The 26,120-nt window shown below is 35.4% G+C and overlaps 1 protein-coding gene across 4 annotated transcripts in view; it reads right to left on the bottom strand.

Moving 5' to 3' along the window:
- INTU (inturned planar cell polarity protein) overlaps positions 1-26,120 on the bottom strand; it is an 83,060-nt gene that overhangs the window by 7,992 nt on the left and 48,948 nt on the right. For all 4 annotated transcript variants that reach the window (XM_059923566.1, XM_059923564.1, XM_059923565.1 and 1 more), the window contains 9 exons: positions 23,769-23,858; positions 21,121-21,198; positions 17,477-17,666; positions 13,601-13,654; positions 7,342-7,404; positions 6,293-6,514; positions 5,218-5,673; positions 4,107-4,204; positions 129-318 (listed from right to left, as the gene is read on the bottom strand). In XM_059923566.1, coding sequence (XP_059779549.1) covers positions 129-318; positions 4,107-4,204; positions 5,218-5,673; positions 6,293-6,514; positions 7,342-7,404; positions 13,601-13,654; positions 17,477-17,666; positions 21,121-21,198; positions 23,769-23,858 — 1,441 coding nt within the window. The remainder of the gene's footprint in view (positions 1-128; positions 319-4,106; positions 4,205-5,217; positions 5,674-6,292; positions 6,515-7,341; positions 7,405-13,600; positions 13,655-17,476; positions 17,667-21,120; positions 21,199-23,768; positions 23,859-26,120) is intronic.

Raw genomic sequence — 26,120 nt, 5'->3', positions numbered from 1 at the left:
GGAATGACTGTTAAAAAAAATAAATGACAACAGTCATTGCTGGACATATTGATTAAAGAGTTTTAGAGAGAATATTTAGAGGTCTGGAAATAAACTGGCAGAAAATTATATTTATAGCAGTGCCCTACCTCTTCAACCAATGTCTGTTGGAAAACTGCACGAATGGAGAGACAACACTGATGGAAATTTTTTATCAGCTGAGGGTGGATAGAGCCACTTAGCTGTGCCACCTCTTCGTGGGTAGGAGTAATAAAGATCCCTTGCACTGTTTCTAAGGCAACATAGTGGAAAAGTGTGTTCTCAGGACCAGACGTCAATCTTGAAAAGAAAAAAAAAGATATTAGAAGTAAACTTAAAAATGTTGCTTCATTTTGAATGTTGTAGACATCTAATAAGCTTTTAACTACAAAAGAATATTAGGAGTGTAATTAGGGAAGGGAAACTAGGCCAAACATTGAATTTCCTCTTCCTCCTTATCTGAAATACAGGCTAGGGCTATTATCGATTCCCTTAATGGAGGCAAACACTACATGTCACGCAAGGATAAATAAACACCAATTCGTTTGCAAGTAACTTAATCATCCCTTTGCTAAACAACCCAAACTGGCTAAACTCCTCTTTTTCCATGGTTGGTAATGAATAACTCAGCCCATGTCTGGCCCAGATACCTACAAGCCATAAACAAGGTATGTCTAGCGTGGACCACAAATAAAAACACCTTCCAATAAACTAAGCTTTTCAGTTAGTAGCATTAAAGTCTCTTACGACGATAGTCAAACTGATGATCCTGAAGAAAAATAAAATTATTATTACCAACTGCAAAGCTGAGTTAATATTTTAGAATACCATGGCAATTGCTAGAAGTATTCTACTACTTCTTATCATTACAGTCTTCCTTCTCTTCTATGTTCTCTTACTATTTTCACTTCTCCATTCTTCTTCTCCATCCTTTCTTCCCCTACTGAGATCTCAGACAGGCCAGCAGAACCTATAAATACTGCTTATTTCTGCCAGCAGTAAGAAGACCTAAAGAGCGACAATAACAGCAACAATGAAATAATGGCAATAGTTATCATATACTGAATGTCTTCTATGTTCCAGGGTAGGTGCTTTAAAATACCTTAGACTTAATTCTCATAAGGACCCTGTAAGATATTAAACATTACTATCCTCATTTCAACCGTGAGGAAATCAATGTTCAGAGGACTTGGATTAACTTGTTTGAGGCCACCTAGCTAAGTGTCAGAGCTTAACTGACTCTACTCCACTATACCTTGCTTTTTCCTGATTGGCAATCTTTAAATAAATGGACAGCAATTCCCCATCTGCATCTCAAACACTCAGGCTGCTCTATTCTCATTCTAATGTCTATTAAAAAAATTCATTTAGTTGATTTTTCTTCCAGCCATAGCACAGAGGCAAAGCAAAGGCATATTTCAGCTCTTAGCCTAAATACTGCCTCAGTCATCCATGATAACCAAATTCCTGTTAAATTGTTAATTAGGCAGCAAGATCAGAATAACTTTTGATCACTAACTAATGCTCTTGGTTCTCTTTAGAGACCAGGGATAGGCAGGGAAGGAGATCATCTACAAATTTTTCTCATACTTTTCCATAGGGTGGTTGGCTCATTAACACTGGTGGCTGATATTTTTTCGATCAAGTAAAAAATAATCAAAATGAAAAAAATTATAATTATTCAAAAAGGAAAATAATTTAAAACATACATTTTAATCCTGAGGTCACCAAATTCAAGAAAAGGTATAGAACAGAAATGATGCTTAATAAGAATCATTAATTCTTAATAGGAATCATTAATTAATAAGATTCCTATTTAGGGAAGTTTAGAATTAACATTTGTGTTAACTTCTTTAATTTTCTCTGAAAACAACCCCACGATAAAATGAGCAGGTCTAGTGCTTGAAAACCATAAATCAACTCAGTGTATATTAACTCACTCAGTGTATAAACCGAAAGTTTAAAAATCATCAAACAAGCAATTACTCACTGGGAAGACAAATATTTGTTCAAAAAAATGCAGATTAAATCAGATTAGTTCTTCAGAAAGGTCACTCCTATAGCAGAGAATGTATTCAGGGTAGGCTGGGAGATGGGAGCCCATTGCAATACAACCAGGTGAGAGAATAGGAGCTTGATCTAGGGTAGGATCATTAGGGGTTGGATCCATGCAGAATGGATAGGACTTGGTTACTGAATGAAATGTTTTCTGTATATTATTGTTTTTAGTATATTATAAATTTTTATTTTACAAAAACACATACAAATTAGGATAATATATTACACACTGGTTTATATCACACTTTTAAAATTAACTACATAGTTTGAAGATCTTTCCATGTTAATAAAGAGAATAAGTAGGCATCTGTAGCATCCTTTTAAATAGGAGAGCCTATGATTTACATCACATATTACTTTATGCTTAATTTAACATAATTATAAATTTATGTTAAGTTATAATATAAACTTACGTTATAAACTTGGAAAAAGAGTTTCTTTTTACTAGAGATAAAGCCCAAATAACACACATACATATTTAAAAAATAAGATATGGAGGTAATAAAAATTCAGAGCAGTAGTTTTTGTTAAATGGAAGACTAGGGTTGGGGAAGGTATTTCAGGCTTCCAACAAAGGTTTGATTTAGATTTCTTTGATTAAAAAACATTTTTAACTATTAAAAAGTTAAACATCATATTGGAAGGCATTAAATTCCAAATTTTAACACATTGTATCAATATTTCCAGTGCATTATTTTATGTAGACAAATTACCTTGCTTTTGCCCTGACTTCAGGAAAAAGGCTTTTCCTGAAAACTCTGTGAGATATATATTTGAACTTATTATAAAATGTTTCAACGATCAAGAAGGCGGTAGCTCTGAACTTCTTTTTTTTAATGGGAATTCTATTTGTATATGTCTACTTGTTCAAATAAAAGTGCGCAATTGAGGGAATGCCCTGGTGGTCCAGTGGTTAGGACTCCGCGCTTCACTGCTGAGGGCGCGGGTTCAATCCCTGGTTAAGGAACTAAGATCCCGTGAGCCACGTGGTACGGCCAAAAAAAAAAAAAAAAACAGTGTGCAATTGAGTTTGTTACACAAGTTGATACCATGCATGACATTGTAATTAAATAGCAGACGAAGCTCAGGAAGACCAGCTTGTCACCACATAATAGTGTTCTTGTTCTTGCCCAACAAGAAGTAAATATGTAACATTTCATATTTTAATAATTAAGCTGTTACACATGCTCCTCTCACTTAGTTCCTTTTACATGAGAACTCCCTACTTACTGTAAATTTGAGGTTTCACTTATTTTCTAAAGAGGGTGTCATAGGCTCAGTTCTCTGGCCCCAGACTCTGATCGGGAGATATGCAGGGAGGACGTTTATCAGGGGGGATGCTTGGAAACAACACCTGTGGGGGTAAGACTGAAGGACTGAGCACTGGGAGAAGTTGAACCGTGCCGCAGTTGAGACAGAGGTCTCAGCAGATACCACCGGGAATGCGGAAGCTTGGATGGCCTTTTAGAGCTGTCCTGAATTTAAGTAGGGGCCAAGCCTTTGTACTTACTTATCTATTAGTCATTAGATGTAGGCTACTCCTACAGAGAGGTTGTAACCTTGGCGGAGTAAGTAAACTTCCAAATAAGACAAGGCCAGGGGAGGGACTCAGCCATGCATGAGCCATTAGCAGCCATCACTCTCAAGCACTGGGAATGAGTACCCGGGGCTAAGGACTATCTGCAAAAACACAGCATCCACCAGAGTCTAAAAATAGTAAACTCTAATGTAAAAACTAGACACACAAAAGGGAGGTTACCTGTGGAAGAGACATAAGTGGGAACTTTCACATTTTGAAGTATTACTTTGTATGCTTTTTATTTCTTATAACATGAGTATGTTTCCTATATGTATAATGAAAGATATTAAAGAAACAGCATAGCTATTACCTTTCATATATATAAGAGATATCATAATTACATTTGTTGAATAAAATCTCTATATGTTATGGAATAGCACTTTTTCGTTGTAACATTTCCTCGAAGACACAGAGTTAAGTGAAAAAAGAATAAAACAAGGAAGTTTCTTACTTCATTGTGTTATATTTATCCAGTTCTTTTTCTGAAAGGTCCTTTTTCAGGTTCCCCAAATGAAATGGATTTGGAAGAGCAGACTTCTTTTTAGTGACCTAAAAAGTATTATTAAGTAGATCCATTTATATCTAAGAATGGAATCAAACAGGAGAAATGACGTAAAACTAAAAATCCTTCTAAGAGAACTACTTACTATTTTGCAATGTTTCTTTTAAATAGTTTTGATGCTAATTTGTACCTCTTGGCTTATCCTATGGCAACAGTGACCCGAGGGCCATGTCATGGGAAGACATGACAGTTCTCCCTGTAAACCTTCTACTGGAGCCATAATGGAGCCATCACCAAATTTTGTTACAATTTATATGTATGCATACTCGTCCCCCTCTCTAGACTCTGCACTCGTCAAAGGCAAGAGCTGCGTCTTACTCATCTTTTTATCTCCTTTGTGTAGGATAGCCCTTGGCACATAGTAGACGTTCCATCAATATTTGTTAAATGGCTGAATCTTAGAGATTAATTCAATTTCTTTTAGGAGTTGTTCAGGGCTCTTTAAGTCTATCCAAATCCTCCTAGACTATATTTCCTACCGATTTCACAGACTTGGATAATGAGTACCACCAATGTGAGTACTTCCTAAATATACCCACTTAGGGCTCCAAGAGTGCTCTATTGTTTGGAATTAGGAGATCGAATCTATCTATCTATCTACCTATCTATATAATTTTTTAAAGTTTCTGATTCTCTTGTTTCTACTGAACACTTTCTTGTCTATTTAATTAGATCAGCCACCAAATGCCCCACAAGTAGCATGTTTTCTGTTATCACTGTGAATAGAAAAGAAAGAGTTGAACATGGAAGGCGGGATTAAAGAGCTTCCCTACTTGTAATTACTGTCAAGTAGATGTCCTAGCTGTCAAGGGGCTAGTAATGTTTTATTACTTGATATTTTCTTCTTTCTTTGGTCCTAACTCGTTGGTTTGCCAACAGTGACTAAAACCACTAGTGCAAATGAAGAAGTATCTGCCATTAAAAATTCTCTTGCAATTAGAAGTAAGGACTGGAGAGACAGCTTAGCTCCCAGAACGTACACACTTGAATGAACACACACCTTAAGCAAGGCCCCGCTTTCCTCTGAACCATCAGAACCCTGAGATGCTGCAGTGTGGGGACTCAGGCCAACACCTTCTCCACCTTCACAACCACTGTCAGATCCTCCACTTCTGGATGGACTGGGCTTCCGTGTCTTTAGGGAATAGTCACCAAAAAGAGTTCTTCTGCATGTTGGAGAGGTTGCTACTTTGGAAGCACCTTGTAGCCGACTGAGGATAGGGGAGGTTGTTAAATTATCTAATTTTTCATGTGATCCAGCAAGAAACCAGTCAGCACAAGACAAACAGGGGGTTGCAGAAGAGGCTAGCCGTTCATTTATGCGGGAATCTACCCCTTCCAGCTGGTGAAGAGTTGTTTTGACCTGATCCACATATATACAGTCCGGTCCAGGATTCCCAACAGCTTTGGATGCACAGCCTCCAGCTTCTAATAGCACACACAACATATAATGTCTCTATAAGAAAAAAAATTAACATAGGTTTAGCTACATGAAAATATTTGTATGTAACATGCACATATAAATTTATGAATACTAAACAGATATGGGCATGGGGCATAATCGTGTGATGATTATTGAAAAATCCTCCCTCCCCTTCTTAGTTATCCTCAATGCTTCTTGATCACCCTTGAAAACAAATCTCACATTGCCTTATCCTGATATACCCTCAACTGCCACTTTTGGCACATGGAATTCCCTAAGGTAGCTTTCAAAGAGCCTCAATAATTGGTAGTCCTTTCATTTACAATCACATATTTATTCTGTTTCTGGTTCTATATTCTTTTCATGTCTATTTCCCAAAACAAACTAGAAGATAAAACCTCTGTTTTTATAGAAATGGGAACAAAAGATCTTAAGAACCTGCTAAAATCTTGAGTTTCATTAATATTTCTCTATGAGTATTAAATGGATACAAATGAAAAGAAATAAGGGCACATAACATTTTGTTTGAATACTACTATTTGGCATGGTTATAATTTTAAATTATCATTTTTGTTTGTGTATTTATTTAGTCTGTAAATGGCAAAAAAAAAAAAAAAAAAAAAAATCCCAAGAAAAACTAAGGTAAACTTACCAAGCCAACAATTAGCAAAAAATACCTCCCTTCAGGTTCCTGAAAGACTTCAGTGTTTGAGTCTGTAGAAGGTTGGAGGTGATGTCGAGGAAATACTTCTCTCCATATTACCAACTGACCAATTCTTTGTTTTGCTGCTAAAGGCAGTAGGCAATAGTGGCGACAGTATACAGCAATATCAATAAGATCATCCTTAGGCAAATGACTGCATATCAAATAACCCTTGAATTTAACCACAGAGAATAAAAGTCAACTAGTGACATAAAGCAATAATTCTATAATATAGTTCTAAGAGTTTTATAGGTATTTCTTCAGTTGGCTTAAAATATTCCAGTTTCAAATGGAATAAATGAAGACATAGTAAAAATAGATGTTTTTTTCAACTAGACATCAAGTATTTGGGATAACTTAAGTCTATAACAGGTACACTTTAGCATAAAGCAAGATCACCTCTAAGTAGCACTAGCCTGAGAATTTGGCAAAATTACAAAAGCACTGAATTCTGAAGATGAAAAGTGGAGAAGCAGGAGTCAAGGTGGGGAGAGACTTACTTTTCACTGCTTACAGCTCTGTATTGTTTGATTCTTCTTTAGATATGTTTTATATTGTGCTTAAAAATCTTTTTTAAAAATTAAAATACTTAAATTCATTTGATGTTTAACTTGCTTTGCATGGAAGTCAACTACTTAATGTTAGAAAATTTACAAGATGCATAGTTATTTTCTGAAGATAAGGAAAAAAACCACATGATTGCAAAAGGAAATCAACAAAGTAGTATTGCTCTTCTCTCATATACACTTGGTTCTTTGAGTACTGTTTCTCTCTTACACGTTTGTAAATGCTTTAAAATGTAATGAAACCAGAAATATTTATTGTATTTGTAAATACGTAGGTACAAGTCTTGTTTTAAGATCTAAATTTTATGGTACCTACATTCAGAGAAAAAGAGATAAATGTATTTTTCATGTTTGTAAGAATTTGAGAAAATTTACTTTAGGTCTGTTCATATAGCAGTACGACATATATAAAAATTTCAAGCTTCAACTTACCTTGTAAAATAGAGAAGAGCCCAAAATTGTATATAGCCGTCTCATGTCATAGTAATCCTCAGACTGGGGGAAAAACCACAGTGGATTTATATATATATAAAATTTTATATATATGTATATATATATTTTTTATGATTTAAAAAAATCCTAGTTAAGCTACAACAGTTAAAATGGAAATTACATTCTTAAGTAACTTATCTCTTCTTCTTTTAATATTTATTTATTTATTATGGAAGTATAGTTGATTTACAGTGTTTCAGTTGTACAGCAAGGTGATTCAGTTACACACACACACACACACACACACATTCTTTTTCAGATTCTTTTCCTTTATAGGTTATTACAAGATATTGAATATAGTTCCCTGAACAGCAGGTCCTTGTAGTAACTGAACTTTTCATAGTGCCTTCTTTAAAAATCAATATATTAGGCTATTAGGGTGAGACATAAGGTGCCTATATATTTATTTTTGACTGAGAACAATCTTATTTTTGATTCTTGTAAGATAATGTTGATTAGAGACATCTAAGAGTAGAACATAAGATTTCTTACCCCAAGAGGGATTGAAAGAAATCTACTAAGACAAAATGCTTCTACTGGACATCCCCTAAAGTATCCAATATTACCATATACTATTTTTGAAAGTACAAATTGATACAACCTATTTGGGGGCAACTGAGCAGTACGTAAAAAAAAAAAATTAAATACACATACTCTTTGAGTAATTCCTCTTTTAGAAATCTACAGAAATACTTGAACAAGAGATTCAAGATGTTTGTATAAAAAGTTAAGAGTAGAATTTGTAATATGCAAAAACTGGAGATAAAGTTCAACAATGGAAAATGGTTAAGGAAATAAGGTTATGTTCACATCACAGAATATCATACATCTGTTTAAAAAAATAAGGTTGATCTATATGAGCAAGCACAAAAGGTTTTAGAATACATTGTTCAGCAAAGAATGCAAGCTGTGGAACAAAATACTCACTATGATCTAAGTCTTGTTAAAAACAGCACCCCCAATTATATACATGTATGTATATACATATGTGTTGGTTTGTATGGGGGTATGTATGTGTATAGAAAAGGGTCTGGAAGAATATATTCCAAACTGTAAGAGCAGTTGTAACTGGGGATGGAACTGGGGGAGAGGGATGAGGAGGGAGGACATTTGTTTTTAATAACCATGCTTGCATTTATTTTTAACCAATATGCATGCATTACTTTTGTAAGTTGAAAAAAAAAAAAACACAACGAAACCTAAGGAAAACTGAAAACTGGAAAAAATCTAAATATCCCTCAGTTGGGGAATGGATAAACACTGTGATATCATCATACAATGGAACACTATCATCAATAAAAAGGACTGAACTACTGATATAGACAACATGAATGAATCTCAAATGCATTATGCTCAGTGAAAGAAATCAGGCCCACCTTTTTTCATTTGTTTTGACTGCCTTTATGTCAAAGATATTTCTTGTGATGCTTTACTGTCCTCATATTTAAGAACTAGGTATTAAGTTCACTGGAAGCTTTTTGAGGGTCTGGAAGCTCTGATTGGCTTCACTATAGGTCAGCTTTTAAAAACTGTTTTATTTTATGCATGCAGTCCAAGAGGATTTCAGGTGAGATACATTCCCTTAAGCAATCAACTGGATGTTCTTGGCTCATGGTAGTAAATGTGATTGGGGAAATAGCTGTGAATACCATTCTTTCTGTGCCCCAGAAATGTCACCCTTCTCTGGAATGAGATTAACTGGGTGTTCAGTAATATTAAAAAAGCATGAAATATAAATAAATAAATAAATAAATTAAAAATCGTTTTATTTTAATTAAAATTTTGATCATGGTAAAATACACATAATATAAAATTTACCATCTTAATCATTTTTAAGTGTACAGCTCAGTAGTGTTATGTACATTCACACTGTTGGACAGCCAAATCTCCAGAACTCTTCCTCCTGCAAAACTGAAATGCCGTATCCATTAAACAACTCTCCATTCCCCACGCCTTCCTGCAGCCCCTGGCATCCACTCTTCTACTTTCTGTCTTTATGAGCTTGACTACTTTAGGCATCTCCTGTGGGTGGAATTGTGCACTACTTTGTCTTCTTTTTTTTTTTAAGATTTATTTACTATTTATTTTTGACTGCGTCGGGTCTTACTTGTGGCACACGGAATCTTTCTTGAGGCATGCGGGATCTTTCATTGCAGCACGCGGGCTCTTCATTGTGGTGTGCGGGCTTCTCTCTAGTTGTGGCTCTTCTCTAGCTGTGGTTCACAGGCTCCAGGACGCGTGGGCTCTGTAGTTTGAGGCATACAGGCTCTCTAGTTGAGGCGCGTGAGCTCAGTAGTTGTGGCATGTGGGCTTGGTTGCCCGGTGGCATGTGGCATCTTAGTTCCCTGCCCAGGGATTGAACCTGTGTCCCCTGAATTGCAAGGCGGATTGTTTACCACTGGACCACCAGGGAAGTCCCTACTTTGTCTTTTCATGATGGGCTTGGTTCACCTAGTGTGGTATCTGTCCTCTGGGTTCAACCATGTTGAGGCCTATATCAGAATTTACTTCCTTTTTGGGGCTGAGTCATGTTCCATTGTATGTATTTTCCATGGTTTTTGTCTATTTGTTTGTTCATTCATCTGTTGGTGGACACTGGGATTGCTTTCTCCTTTTGGCTGTTGTGAATGATGCTGCTGTGAATGTGGATGTGCCAATATCTCTTCAAGATTGTGCTTTTAATTCTTTTGAGTATATGGAATTGCTGGGTCATGTGGTAGTTCTGGTTTTGATTTTTTGGGGGGCCACCATGCTGTTTTCTATAGCATTTGCACTGTTTTGCATTCCCACCAACAGTGCACGGGGGTTCCAATTTTTCTACATCCTCGCCAACACTTGGTGTTTCTGGGGTGTTTGTTTGCTTGTTTTTAATGGTAGCCATCCAAACGGGTGTGGGCAAGCTGTTTTATGTGTATAGTTTTGGACCCTGCTTTTTCCTTAGAAAATGATCTTGAACATTTTTTCATGTCAATAGACAGTTTTCTAAACATGATTTTAATGGATGTATTATTGAACAGATTCCATAATGTGGTATTTTAATTTGTGTCCAGTAATTTTTCACGGTATAAACAGCGTTGTGCAGATAATTCCTATAAAGAAATTTTGTCTACATCCCTGATATTTTCCTTAGTTGATAAGGTCCTGGAGGTTGAATTCCGAGATCAGAGGATATATATTTTTAACGTATTTTGCCAGATTGCTTTCCTGAAAGGTTGCATCAGTTTATATGCCTACTAGCAGTGTGAAAGCATCATCTATACTGAACATTATCAGACAAAATTACTTCAGTGTATGATCATAAATACAAGGTTACCAAGAATATATATCAACTGATAACAATGGTTAACTCTAAGAATAGGGCTGGTTTTGATGTATGAGTGGTCAAGCAAAATGCTAGATTTATGTTTGTTGTTTGTACTTTTCCCTAAAAATGTACTCATGTAATATTTGTATAAAAATACATATTTTAACTTCCTACTTAAAAAAAAGTCAGACCCAAAATATTATCTACCATATGATTCAACTTATATGACATTCCAGAAAAGGTAAAGCCATGTGGACAGAAAACAGATCAGTGGTTGCCAGAGGCTGGGGGTAGGGAGAGGGACTGACTATAAAACGGCATAGAAGAATGTATTGAATATAAATTATACCTTAATAATAATTTAAAACAACTAAAGAAAAGAACACAGAATTAAAATATAAGATTAAATATTAAATCTAATTTCACAAAAAGTTTAGAATAGATCCTTCTTTTTCTTTAAATTAAGGTAAAACTCACTGTGAATTATTCTGCAAGTTCTGACAAATGTGTACAGCTGTGTGCCACCAAAATCAAGATATAGAACAGCTCCATCAACACCCCCTGCCAATTTTTTTTGCTTAATATTATTCCATTGCATGAATATACCACAATTTGTTTTGTCTATTCACCTGTTGATGGACACCTGAGTTATTTGAATAGTCTCTGGCTATTAAAAATGAAGCTGTTACGAACATTTGTTTACAGGTCTTTGTACTGACACAGCTTTCAATTCTCTTGGGTAATTAGATAGGAATAGAAAGGCAGAATTATATGGTAGGTGTATGTTTAGGTTATTAAGAAACTGCCAAACTGTTTTCCAAAGTAAATGTATCATTTTACATTCTCAATTTATCAACTTTTTTCTTTTATGTACTGTGTCTTGACGTTGTATCCAAGGAATCCCAATAGATCTTTTTCTAGCCATAGTTAGTTCCACTGTTCATTAAAATGATGTTCTATAAAGGCAGGAATTAGAGTTTTAATTAAACCTATTGGATATAGGTTCCTAAAAACCCAGATATTTGAATATTTTAGATCTAAACTGCTCCTAATGATTAGTATCTAGCTAATTTTTTTTTTCCATTAGTGAAAAAATTTATGACCTATGAAGAGTTCACCCTGCTTAAATTTCCACTATTTTTACAAACAAAATACCCTTCCATTTGCTCAGGATCTTAGCTAAGACTAAGCCACCCCTTAAGCTAATATTCTCTCCCCACATTTACCAGCAATCTGTTGAAGAATGATCCAGCCTCACTGCTTCTACTTCCTAACTTCCCATTTACTTTTTAAAGACTTTAATTACTGAAAATTTTTAGCATATACAAAAAAAAAATAGTATAATTAGTTCCTATGTGCCCATCATCACCCAGCTTAAAAAATGACCAGTACATAGCTAATCTTGTTTCATCTCTATCCCTCTCTCCTTCTTTCCTCTCCCTGGTGAATTATTTCAAAATCAATCCCAGATGTTATATCATTTCATCTGTAAATACTTTAGAATGCATCTCTAAAACAGGACTTTAAAAAATACATAACCATAATATCATTACCACATCTAGAGAATTATTCCCACCTAATATCCAGTTAACAGTGTTTTCATTTCCTTGATTGTCTCATAGATGTTTTAAAAATTTTTGCTTGCTTGAATCAGGATCCAAGTAAGGTCCATATACTGAAATTGGCTGATATGTTTCTTGAGTCTCTTATGACTCATAGGTCTGTCTCAGCTTCTCCTAACCCCACGCCCACCCCCTCACCTTCTTCAACAAATTTATTTGTTGAAGAAACCGTCCTGTTTTGTCTAGTCTGAATTTTGCAGACTGCAATCTCCCTCCCCCAAATGGGGTCATTTAACATGTCCCTCTTCCGCTGTATTTCCTGTAAACTGGTAGTTAGACCTGGAGGCGTGATCAGGTACATTTCATAGGTGGTTTGTGTGCTTCCATCAGGAACCACATACTATCTGGCTGACTTTCTTTTTGTGATGTTAACAGCTACTGATGATCATTGCTTAGACCCTTTAACTCACTGAGGGGAATTGAAAAATGATGGTATTCCAATTCTGTCATTCTTTCTTGATATGTTAGGTAGACCACTTCCGTAAAGAGAAACTCCCCCTCATCTCTATTTGGTAACCTTGAGGTATGGTTCAGATAGGAAAGGCAGATAAATGTTTGATTCTTTCTCCTTAATTACCAGTTTTCACAATAGTGTATTAGTTCCTTAGCATCCTCCAAAGTTGACCAAGAACTTTCTTTTTTTCTTTAGTACCATTATGAACTCATGGACTTAGACATATCTGATGTGCTTCAAGTTATTGTCCTTATAGATGCTCAAGAGGGAGCCTCTTCAAGGTCTCTCCTGATTACTTGAAACCTAAATTAACCCTATGACTTTTTGAAAGCTTTCTGGATGTCTGATATAACAAGATGTTGCCAGGCTTATCTTGTACATTGTCAGCCCTAAATCTGGAATCAGTCATTTCTCACAGGAGTCTTGGTTCCCTTTAGTGAGAAATATTATTTATACACCACGGCCTGGGTAATAGTTGTGCTCTAGTGGACAGAGCTAGAAAATATATCAATAGTTTTTTAAAAAGATCAAAAACCATACTACCAGCCAATATTACATGTGTATCCTTTCTCTCAAATCCCGGTTCCAAACGATACTAATGTAATTAATCATTACGTATACATTACGTAACAAATATTTTTAACTGAACAGAAAATCTTAAGGCAAGCAAAATAAATTTTGTCCATTTCAATATAGAATCCTAATGTTATGTATTCCAAGATTATTACATGCCCCCTTGGAAAATACTTAGAATAATGACTGATTTACAAAATAAGAAATCAACAATGAACCTTTCCTAAAATCCACTGCTTCTCTTACCAGTTCTGCAAAATCTGCAGCCTCCAAGTCACTCAATGCTGTGTCTAATTCCACCTATGTGAGAAAAAAAAAAGAGTAACACAAACATTTAACTCATATTACTTACTTTTTAGTAATGACCATATAAAATTGCTTAATAATTACTTGAAGAATTGAATAAATATATCTCTCTCCTTTGTGTTATTTAAGAAATGTCCCCAAATGGAACATCTTGCTTTTAAGCTTTGCGATTACAAAAAAAAAAATTAATGTATTTTAACCTATAGGCATTTTTCAATTAAATCTCAGTTATCGCAAAATGGGCTTCACTCTGTACTCATTGCAAACTAATTTATGAGGTTAAAAAGCTGCTTTACAGTTCTGTTAGAAAAAAAAAATTTTTTTTTTAAAGTATTTGTTTATTTATTTATTTATGGCTGTGTTGGGTCTTCGTTTCTGCGCGAGGTCTTTCTCCAGTTGCGGCAAGCGGGGGCCACTCTTCATCGCGGTGCGCGGGCCTCTCACTATCGCGGCCTCTCTTGTTGCAGAGCACAGGCTCCAGACGCGCAGGCTCAGTAGTTGTGGCTCACGGGCTTAGTTGCTCCGCGGCACGCGGGATCCTCCCAGACCAGGGCTCGAACCCGTGTCCCCTGCATTGGCAGGCGGACTCTCAACCACTGCACCACCAGGGAAGCCCAGAAAATTTTTTAACATTTTAAAAATCTTAAAAGGAAAAAAAATCAATCTGAATGTAGCCAGTCTATTATGAATTGTTTTTATTTTTCTATTTCCTATGTATTTTTCAAAAGTTGGATTCTTGGAAAATCCAAGAATCCAACATTCTTCTCTGTCTCCCTCCTATGTTTTGTATAAAAAGACTGTTAATCTTTATTCACGGATTAAATCATGAAGGCAAGTGTTCCCCTGGAATCTGGCACAGTTTAACCACCCTACAGAGTTATTAGAAAAATCTCTTACTTAGGATTTAGCTTTTGTTTCTATGGAATTTGCCTGAACTCTTTCATGTATTTGTCCCTCCCTGAAGCATTCAAAATTTAAAAACAGAATAAATTTAATCTGCAGTTTAATCTGTAATGCATATATATAAATTGGAAACTATTGACAGTTGAAGCTTGTAGCATATACAGTATTTGTGAAAAATAATCCTTGTTTTGTTTTTTAAGGCCAAGGCACTTTCTGCAGGACTGTTTCACAAATGTGTCTTACTGAGACGACAAAAGCTGTGGAAACATTAGTCATGCCTTTCAATGCTTTTCATATGGCATGACTTATTACTCATTTGTGACCTACTTTTTTCTGCATCTAGCAAATACTCCATGTTCTCCTTCTCGTGGCTATAGTTTCCCTTGTGAAAAACTATAGGACAAAAAGAAAATTACCTACTTGTGATTTTTGATCTCAGAGACATTAATGTTTAACAGGTTGCTATTCCTGCTACTGAACTCTACAGGCTAATATACAAGGTTACTATAATTGCTTCTTCATATTCCTTAAGAGAAAAAGTAAAATATCTTTTCTCTTTATTATTCCAGTGTATCTTAGGAAAAATTATTTTTTTAAAAATCTGACAAACAAACAAACAAAATAAGGAAGTTCTCTGGGAAAGAAGACAGAAGTGCGACTTCATCATATACTAAACTCAGAACAAGTACATTTTTTTCCAAGTTAAAACCAACTATTTCCACCTAAAATTTACCAGGCACAAATTACCTTACACACACACATGTTTTTAACTAGATTTCTCAAGGCATAAAATTCCTTAATATTTTCCATTAGAATATATATAGTCAATAAACCCCACTATTTTTCACACAGTAAGAAATCTCAAAGGCAAAAGGAAAGTGTGTGAGTTCTTTGAGTTTGCTGGTAAAACAAAAACAAAAACTTTAAGGGTTATTATGTATTTTAAACTTCACATTCATCAGAGACTTTTAGATCACTTTATCAGAAGGTATCTATCTCTTTGCAAAAATATTGTTCTTAATTCTCTTAACCAGAATACAAAATATAGAAAATGTCTAAGCTATATCCTCATTGTTTCCCGTGTATTAATTCCACCTACCCAACTAAACTGTGAGCATCCAGAGGACTTTTCTGGATTCCCAAAGCACACCACAAATCTGAGTACCTGGCACAATGAAGGCTGATCTGCATACAGTAGTGTCCAACTCAACAAGGACAAAGACAACCAGAGCTTTGGTGAGATAAGCAACAGGTATGATTTAAGTCAAAAGATTAAAAAATATATACAGTAGAATTCACAGTGATTTCTCACACTGATATTCTTTTAGGTTGAAATAAAAGCATACAGTCCTTTTAATCAAATATATGTCAAATTAAGGGAAAAAACCTCCAATAAAAAAGAAATCTGAATACAGGAGGTAGCCTTCACATGGAATTTATAAGACCAAAATAGGCTATATTTTAAATGTCTTAAACAAGAACTCTTAGAAGGAAAATAATATTTAATCTTAATATATCCAAAGTCTAAAGACTTTGCCCCTACAAACATTAAGTACCTCTACTCTCACAGAAGAGACTATATATTCTGAGGGAAGAGATTTCTTTAGTGAAGAGATTCTGAGACAGGGGAAAGAACGTGGCAAGACCAGACCGACAGGCCTCATGAGATGGCAACTCTGACTCACGAAAAGCGGCCTTGTATCTTTCAGAAGAAAAAGACCCCAGAATGGGCATGAGACAGACTGTGGAAACAGCATCTTTCTATCTTAAACGTAAGGTTATCTAGTTAAATTGTATCTATTTTGAACACTTATGATTTCTTATGAAAACACTGATGGGAGCAGAATTATATATCTCATACTTTTAGTTTTATCTCATACTTTTTAGTTATTATATGATTTAGGAAAATGATAATCATTGGCCTGAGATACAAAATGCAGCAGGGGGCAGTTGACAAAGGCAAGGACAAAAAAAGAATACAAGAAGGTAAAGTTTCCTTTAAATATGCTTTAACCCCTCAACTCCCTCCAAATAATCATTATATAATAGTACTCTCACAGCTATAATTACAACTACAAAGTGCCAGGCATGATTCTAAGCATTTTATGTGTGATAACTCATAACTTCTTTATGAAGTAGGTAGTATTATTGTTCCCATTTTACAGATGAGGAAACTGAGCAAAGGGACCGATATATCTGTTTAAATTATTATTAAACTTCAAAAGGCATTTGTTTGATCATACATTGTAGAATTCCATGAAGAGCAGAATCTTGAATTGGGATATTACTACAGCATAACCTGGGTTTCTTCATGGGCAAGGAACTGCTATGGCATAGTGCCTCATTAATACTATTACAAATGCTGTGGCTAAATACATTACTGTTGATGAAAATGTCTGAAATGAGCTTTTCAATCATTCAACAGTAAAGTTATTTTGGATGTACAGAAATGACTAAAGTCACATTGATAATGTTTAACCATCATGAATCTTACCTTTAGTGAGCTATCTCTGGCACAGGGCAAAAGCTAATTACAAATGTTCACGTAAACAAAGATTTTGCTATTATTAATTTGTTAGCCAGTCATTTCATCTACCTGACTCGATGACCCTGCATTATAAAATCTAAATCACAAAATTCAAAAGTAAGACACACCATATAATTACGATATCTGAAAAGTATTCCAAGTTTGAACAAAGCTTAAATGTTAAAGTAAGATGAGAGAGCTAATTTCTATTTAGAAAGAAAAAGTTCACTGCACTGAACCTCCTACCTTATCAACCAATTGCCCCTTTAACGCTTACCCATAACCTGAAAATAAAAAAAAGCCTAAGGAAAAAAAAAAAAAAGAGAGAGAAGATAAAGAATATATGGCAAGTGGCTCTGATTCTTATTTATGACGCCTAAGATTACCTTAATTTCCTGTGGAAGTGTGAGCCACCGAACTCCAGGGAGATTGTCTAAAAGTACTGCACTGGAAACATCATATTGTTGTGTACTGGGACAGGCACTGGAATGTAGTTTAGCAGGCTGAAGTGCTCTTTGAAAGAACAAGCTGAAAAAATGATCCAAACGAGGAACATTCTCAACCTGGCAAAAGGCACTGAAAAAACAAGAGCTGTAAAGTTAGAACAACATACAGAAACGGTAGTCATTGCTTGTACGCTCCTAAGGGGACTGGATCTTTCCTGACTACATAGGTTCTCTTCCTGACTTCTCCCTTAATAAGAATTACTGCTATGTTACTGATGGCGTGTGTTAAGAAATTCACCCTGTCAATATTTTTTACCCTAAAGCCTATTCTCAAATACATAGGGCAGATGGTACTATGGGAAAACCACAGGGCTAACACAAGTGGTATATCTATAACAGAATGGGCTGAAGTTCCCTTTTTGCAAAAAATGTAACTCGCTTTTACCTCTGACTATCTCTCAACCATTTACAACTCCCAGTATCTTTCCGGAAACACAGGATAACAAAGAGATATTGAGCTGTGTAATAGAACAGATCTGACTTTGAATCTTATCACTGCTTTTACTAGGTAGATCTCGCAGGGAAATCATTTAACCTTTCTCTGAACTTTGGTCCCAACTCTGTAAAAATGGGGATAATACAATCTAACTCTCATGCAAAGTACCAGTACATAGTAAGTACTTATTATGTTTATTACTTACTGGTATACAGTAAACACATAATTAGCCTATTTCCTCCCCTCTTCAGTAATGAAGGCATAACTATTTAAAAACTCTTGAAAAAAAAAAAAAGACAACTTGGTTTTAGCCATGTAAAAGTAGCATATACCATTACCTACAACCATTCACTGGTATAAACTACTGGATAACACAATAACTGGTATTTATACCATTAATATATCAGAATAATATTCACCGATTCATTCAACTAATTACTTGAGTGCCTACTATGTTTCAGGAACTACTCTCATTGATGGAAGTACAGCAGTAAAAATATCAAGACAAAAGACAAGGTCTCTGCTCCCATGGAGCTCACATTCTACTGGAGAATGACAACAAATGAACAAAAAGTAAAAACATGAACTTGTACAAAGGACTAAGCAGAGAACAGGACCATCTGAATGGGTGAGGTGACTGGTTGGCTATTTTAGATCAAATGGTTAGGGAAGGGTCTCTCGAGAACGGGGCATTTAAGCTGAGATCCCGATGTCCAGAAGGTCTAATGAGAGGGAAGAGTGCAAAAGCCCAGGGTGGGAACAAGTTTGGCCAGGGTGCCTGCAGAACAATACAGAGGGGCAGCATGGATTGAGGTCTGAAATCAGAAAGGTATGTGGGAGCCAGATAATAATGTAGAAAGATCACTGGAACTTTGGAAATTAAAGCGGCAAGAATGGAGGCAAGGAAATCAGGAAGTTACTGTAGTAGTGAGAGATGGCGGTGGACAGGGTAATAGTGAAGATGGGGAGAAATGGATGGATTTGAGATGTGTTTTGGAGACAGACTGGTTAGGATTTGCTGATGGATTGGCTGGGAATGATGAAGGACACATATCTTTAATTTGATCAAAACACTAAATTTCATTAATGTATAATCAGTTTTCTGTGGCTCACAGGGAACTAACCAGCTCACAACTTGAAAAAGATAATTTAAGTTTTTGGACATTTTAGTCTTTTCATAATTTTTCACAATGGCCTTTAATATCTTTCATAATCAGAAAAAAACCTTGTGATTAAACAAAATATTGCAAAATGACTATTAACAATATCTTGGATCCATACTGCTTCTTGGTTTTAAGAACTCAGTGGATCTTTACATTTATTATCTTAGTTTGCCTTTCAAATTCCCACCTAGGCAAGAAGAAACTACTTAAATTTGCTGTCAACTTGGAGATACTTCCAGATCAATGGAAGCTAAATTTCAAAATGAAATTCAGAGAAATTAAGAGTCCCTCTGCCCCCAACCTACTCCAGTGGAATTTGCAGAACAACTCCAATTGCTTTATCTTCATATACAGAATTCATTATAGGAATTTAATCTTTGATTATCTCTAGTCTTATGAAAATAGAAAGCTTCAATTAGGGCAAAACATAGCAAGGTTTGCTCATCTAGTATAAATTTAAGGAGGTAGTTTATAACCACCTTAAGAGTTTATAATCTTCATTGGTTAAAATCTTTCTTATTAGTAAAAGGTAAAAGCACTGTATATGGCTGCCCAGTCTTTTGTAGTTCACATATTTGGAAAATGCTAATAAGTAATTGGGTTTGAGAGGGAGGTGTCTGTATTTTCCTGGAGGAAAATATTGCAAATTAGACAATTTTCCCAGATGGCATCATCATAAAAAATTCCTTTATGTGGCTTTGACAACAGTGACAATAAAGATCCACTCTAGATAAACAGAGATCTGATACTACTATGGTTTGGAAAAATGTATAAATTGTCTTTGAATTTTTATATTGATATACTCTTAAAGCTTTGAAAGCAAAGGTATCATTTTAGCCCTCTGAAGTACTGGGACTTAACAAACATCGTTTTCCATCCATAATTTTACATGTTCAAATATTAAACGGTTACCCCAAATTTCCTCTTTCATATCAAGAAAGATGCATCACATACTGCAAGGTTAAAAAAGCAAGAAGCAGGGCTTCCCTGGTGGTGCAGTGGTTAAGAGTCCACCTGCCAATGCAGAGGACATGGGTTCCAGCCCTGGTCCGGGAAGATCCCACATGCTGTGGAGCAACTAAGCCCGTGAGTCACAACTACTGAGCCTGCACTCTACAGCCTGCAAGCCACAACTACTGAGCCCACGAGCCACAGCTACTGAAGCCGGCGCGCCTAGAGCCTGTGCTCTGCAACAAACAGAAGCCACCACAGTGAGAAGCCCACGCACCACAACGAAGAGGAGCCCCCGCTTGCCGCAACTAGAGAAAGCCCATGTGCAGCAACGAAGACCCAAGGCAGCCAAAAATAAAAATAAAATAAATAAATTTATATTAAAAAAATTTATAAAAACAAAGCAAGAAGCAGAAAAATATGTATAATATGAGCCCACATGGGTAAAAAAAGAGAGTATGTATATTCATATTATATAGAAAATATATGGAAGAATATACATGAAACTAAATAGACAATTACCTTCTCCACCATGTCTTTTATTTATTTTAATAGCACATACATTTTTTTTACTAAAAATTTTTTTAAGGAAAAAGTATCACATTTTAGGATAGTGAATTTGACAATGGTCTTATAATCAGAGGAAAACACAAAAAACTTCTCTTTTCTGTATCTGTTCTGAAGAAATGCTCTTACATTTGCCCCTACAAAAATACATCAGATCAGAATATAATTGTGGTTACATCACTATTTCACAAAAGTAACATATGAGACCAAAAAAGAAAAAGCAATGGATCCAGTGAAAAACTGCCTAGAGCTGTAAAATAAAAGCCAGTCATGAAGGATGAGAAAATAATAAGAAGAAGAAAAAACCCAAACAAGTAACTTGACAACCAAGGAACACTATTAAGTGCAAAAAAGTGATTTAGAATCATATACTTAAAACTTGAGGTTCAATTCAAAGAAGTACTTACCTATCTAAAGAACCATACATAAATTTTAAGGTTTGGGCAACATCTTCAATCATATTCCTTAGCTGAGGAAGAGGAACTCTAAAAAGAAGCAAAAATACATCTGTTCATTTATAACATAATCAATTGATTCATAATATAAAAGAAGCAGATCATCTTTACATTTTATATGTAAAGAATATGAAAAGCATGCGTGTTAACTGTGAGTATAGCTGTGTATAATGGTTGTTTCCTGCATTAGCAATTAAAGAGTTTGATGTCTAGATCTGGGGTTCTAACATGGGTCAAGTAGGCACTTTTATATCACCATCTATATGGAGATTAGTTAACCCCCTTAGGGTTCAATTTCCTTTATGTGTGAAATGGGACCATAATCACTAAGCCTTCTCAGGTTCATTCTGAGTATTAAATAAAATTAATGCATATAAAGCAGCTGGTTCAGTATCTGGGCCTATAGAAAGAAATGTTAAAATTCTTGACACTTTCCAGTAATACCCAGATCTCAACCTCTAATTCTTGTGACAAAAAGACACCCCTAAATGAAAGAGAAAGGAAAGAATGTAGGAGAAAGGAAAGGAATGAACTTAACATTTTCTCATTGAAGCCTTGTAAGAATTTTACAAAGCAGGTCTTTTATTCCCATTATACCAGTGGGTATAACTGAGGTTTAAGAAGTTAAGCAACTTCTGCAGGCACACCCAGGGAACAGAACCTGCTGGTGGGCATTTATCTCCTTAGCTCCAAGGTTACTCTCTCCACTACATCACACTGTCTTCCTGGTTAGGTCCCCGTTATTGACTGCAGCTGTCACAGGAAGATGATCTCCCCCCATGAAAACACATGTTCCTGGAGTATCTGCTCCACTGTATCCTGGGTGGGGCAACACTTTTCTCATCCTGCTTGTAAAAGGCACAGTGGTGAAGAAAGAAAGTACAGACTGTGGCATTAAGACAGACAAGGGAAAAACAATCCCAAGGCTGCCAGAGTTCAATTACAAACCATCTGTACGATGCTGGAGATACAGAGACATATAAATTGACACTGAGGAGGTGCTAGTGCATGACCTCTCAATACTCTGTTTCCCAGTCTAAACGAAGGAGAATAATAATAACTACCTTTCACAGTCATGTGAAACAAGATGCAATGAGGAAAAGAGTTTGGTACGGGGTGGTGGCTATGAGCCGTAAAAGAGCTGGGTAAAGAGGTGGCTAGGGCTCTTTCTGACTTGAAGCTCAGGATAGAGAAGGAGGAGGACCTTCGAATTCATTCTAAATTAACAAGCCAAGTTCTCAAGGATAGGGATGACATAAGTATTTAGGGAAGACCCCGCCTCCCCACTCCCACCCCGGTAACAAAGCTTGAGAAATTGGCTAGAGCACCCCCTAACCAGCACAACCTGGATCCAGAGCTCAGCAGTGACAGTCCTTTTTTGGCTTCAGGGTAAAACCTCTCCTGGAAACGGTCTCTGTCTGCCTAACTAATCTGGCTGGTGGCATCAGAAAGTGGGGAAGCAGCCTGTGCTCAGTTCCTTAGCTGGGCCTTCCTCTCTGCTGTCTAACTGCCCACACTACCTTATCTCACCATTGTATCATCTGTGTCTTGTCTTTTGCCTTTTGGGCTACTATGAAAGTCCAAAGGCAGATGTTTCACCCTGCTACCACACCCTAAAGTGTCTTGTTCTGGATGTTCTCCGATTCTTGTTCTTTCAAAACAACTCAGTTTTTCACGATCCAACCCATTGGCATAGGGCAGTCTCCGAGCAGTGTTTTTAGACAGAAAAATGCACATTAGCTGGTAAAAGAGAGCCATCATTTAACATATATAATGGCACCACTATCCCCTCATGTTAAAAGTTTTGAATCCCACATTTATGATAGATCATATCTCTTTCTGTCCAAAATTAAAGACCACTTTAAAACATAATAATTTTGATACTTTTCACTGCAGCCTCCTTTGGAATTCCTCTTTGTGGTGTTAAAACAAGTCCACAGTTGTTTGATACTCTTCCCCTTGAGTGTGGGCTGGATTTAGTAACTCACTTCTACCAAATGTATAAATGGTCAGCCCTGCTCTTACCTCCCACTATTAACATGAGACATTTTTCAAAATACTTGCAAAAATGTTAAGAAGGAGACCATGATAATATAAGACATACCATTAGAGAAGTCACTTTAAAGATAAATATTCATTATTTGGTCAAAGGTGCTCAACGTTGAGGCAAAACACCTTTCTGCTGACCCTTAATTCTCCAAAATCACCAACAGTAAAAAACTGTAAACATGCAAAATCCAAACCACGATACTGTCAAAAGTTTGAGCAGAGGACACCCTCATCTCTCAGCCACCTCTGTACTGGCCATATCTCAGAGGACCCCCTCATCTCTCAGCCACCTCTGTACTGGCCATATCTCAGAGGAAAGTGTACTGACAGCCTCCACCCTTACTAATTGGTCTAGCTGGGCCTTCCTGGTACCTTTCTGTACTATTCATACCAAATGAACACAGGTAGCCATTATACTAGTGCAGCAAACCTTTAAATTGTAAAACTTCTTGAATTTACCTTTTGACAAAAATGTCATCATTTTAATGAAACAGACTTTGTTAGCAGTATTTCAGAAATGATTTTAAGGTAAACAAAAAATCTCAACTTACTCCTCAGCAGGCAGGCCAATTAACAACAGCTTGTCAGATTCTTTCCAATAAGCTACATGAATTTGTTTCCCATTTAAAAGAAGGGATGAGCTAAGAAGAAATAGAGTCAAAATGAAATTAGAACATCTTTAAATGTCATAAAATTATAAACAGTCATTCATAAAAGATTACATATGGCATGATTTAAGAACTGCACACTTAATCAGCAAATTTCTTGGCATATACCTAACTGCCACACAGAAAAGGCAAGGAATTGTACAACAAAAACATATTCTGAAATATAAAAACCCACAAAAAACTCTAGGTCAAACAAAAGTAGACCCATTACAGCAAAAATATGTTGAAATTCTTTTGCTAACATTAACTGACTATATACAATTTTATTTTCAAAAGAAAGCTTCCATCCCAGTGTGTTAATTTAACAAATCTTTTCTGATTGTCTATTTATGAACATGATTTACTAAAAGAGATTACAAAGAAACAAAGATGTGGTCCCAGCTCAAAAGATGATCATTCAGTATGGGACACAGATACATAAACAAGTAACCAAAATATAAGCCAGATTTAAACATATTCTCAAGGAAATGTTTGGAGTGATGGCTATATTCATGATGGTGATAGTTTCAGGGTCTATACCAATGTCAAAAATGATCAAATTATACATTTTATGTATGTGCAATTTACTGTACTTCAATTATATTTCAATGAAGTTGGAAAACAAATTAAATGTGTTCTAAAAAAGAGATACAACAATAAACTATGGAACTACACAGAACATGATTCCTTCTTATAGTGTGGGTAGGTGGTGGGAAGAAGATAAAATAAAAATATAATGTAAAATAACATTTAGTGATTTGGGAAAATGTTAAATGATATATTGCCACACACAAAAAGTTACAATACAGTAGGTAGAGCATGATTCCATTTGTATAAAATAGATGGAAAAAATTAAGTGAAAGGTTATCATTTAATTTAGCAATATCTACTGAGCACTTACTACGTGCCTGGGCCCTGGAGTTACAGAAATGAACAAGATCAGCCAAGTCCTTTGCCTCGTGGAATCTGTGGTGGTTATCTTTGAGTGGTAGACTTTGGGGTAATTTTAATTTTTTCCATTTGTTTTTATATTTTCCATGTTTTCTTAACTGATCAGATACTTCTTTTTAAAACTACTTTAAAATTAAACATAATTTTAAAAAATTAAAAAAAATATATATATATATTTAGTGTTTTCTTTGAAATTAAAATACACCCATCAGTCTTTATCTGTTGAGTCCTAGGATATAGTGTACCTTCTATACTACAGTAGATAAGTGTGTGGGATTTTAAATATGAATTGCTAAATAGATTTTTTTAAAGGGATATTACTTCTGCCTTAATAAAGTTTTAAAAATGCATATACTTTTAGACAAATATTAGACTCCTTTATAGTCATAATTCATTTCACTATAGTTTTAAAACAGTGTATGCAACAAAAGACATGTTGCTAAGGAATCCTTGAAATAACAATTATTTTCATATTCTTTCACAAAAAAGTTTTTCTCTATATATTTACTGTTTTCCACATGTTTAACCCATATTTTAGCTAACAAGGTCTAAATATGAAGTAAAATATTTATACTTCAGAGAAAAATAAAATAAAATCCACATGGGGAAACAAACACATTTTCTTACTAATAAGATTAAAAATGAGTCCTGCACCTTAAAAACATTATGTTAAGTGAAAGAAGCTAGTCACAAATAACGACATATTTCAATTCCATTCTTAGGAAATGTCCAGAATAGGGAAATCTATAGAGACAGAAAGTAGATTAGTGGTTGCTTAGGGCTTGGGGTGGGGTAGGTGTATTGATAGCTAAAAGGTACAGGGTTCCTCTTTGGGATAAAAAAATGTTCTAAAACTGACTCTGGTGATGGTTTCACATATCTTCGAATATACAAAACCCATTGAATTGTACACTTTAAGTGGGTGAATTGTATGATATATGAACTATATCTCAATAAAGCAATTAAAAAAAATTTTAAAAGGCCTATCACATGCTTTTATAAATGTGAATTTCTAGACTAAATGGAGCCTCGGTTACTAGTATTCTGAAATGAACTAATCTTTTCTATATACACTATACTAAAAGTCCCAGAGTTAAACATCACTTTCATTTAGAAAAACAAGGAAATTCTTCCTGTTATCTTGCAGATCCCAACTATTAAAATCCTAGACAAGGACCTACTGTACAGCACAGGGAACTACACTCAATATTTTATAATTACCCATTATAGAGGGAAAAGAATCTGAAAAAGAATATATATATATGTGTGTGTGTGTATAACTGAATCACTGTGCTGTACACCTGA

The sequence above is a fragment of the Balaenoptera ricei genome, chromosome 5 (genome assembly GCF_028023285.1).
Source record: "Balaenoptera ricei isolate mBalRic1 chromosome 5, mBalRic1.hap2, whole genome shotgun sequence".
Classification (NCBI taxonomy): domain Eukaryota; kingdom Metazoa; phylum Chordata; class Mammalia; order Artiodactyla; family Balaenopteridae; genus Balaenoptera; species Balaenoptera ricei.
This window is presented reverse-complemented; position numbering and strand designations above follow the sequence as displayed.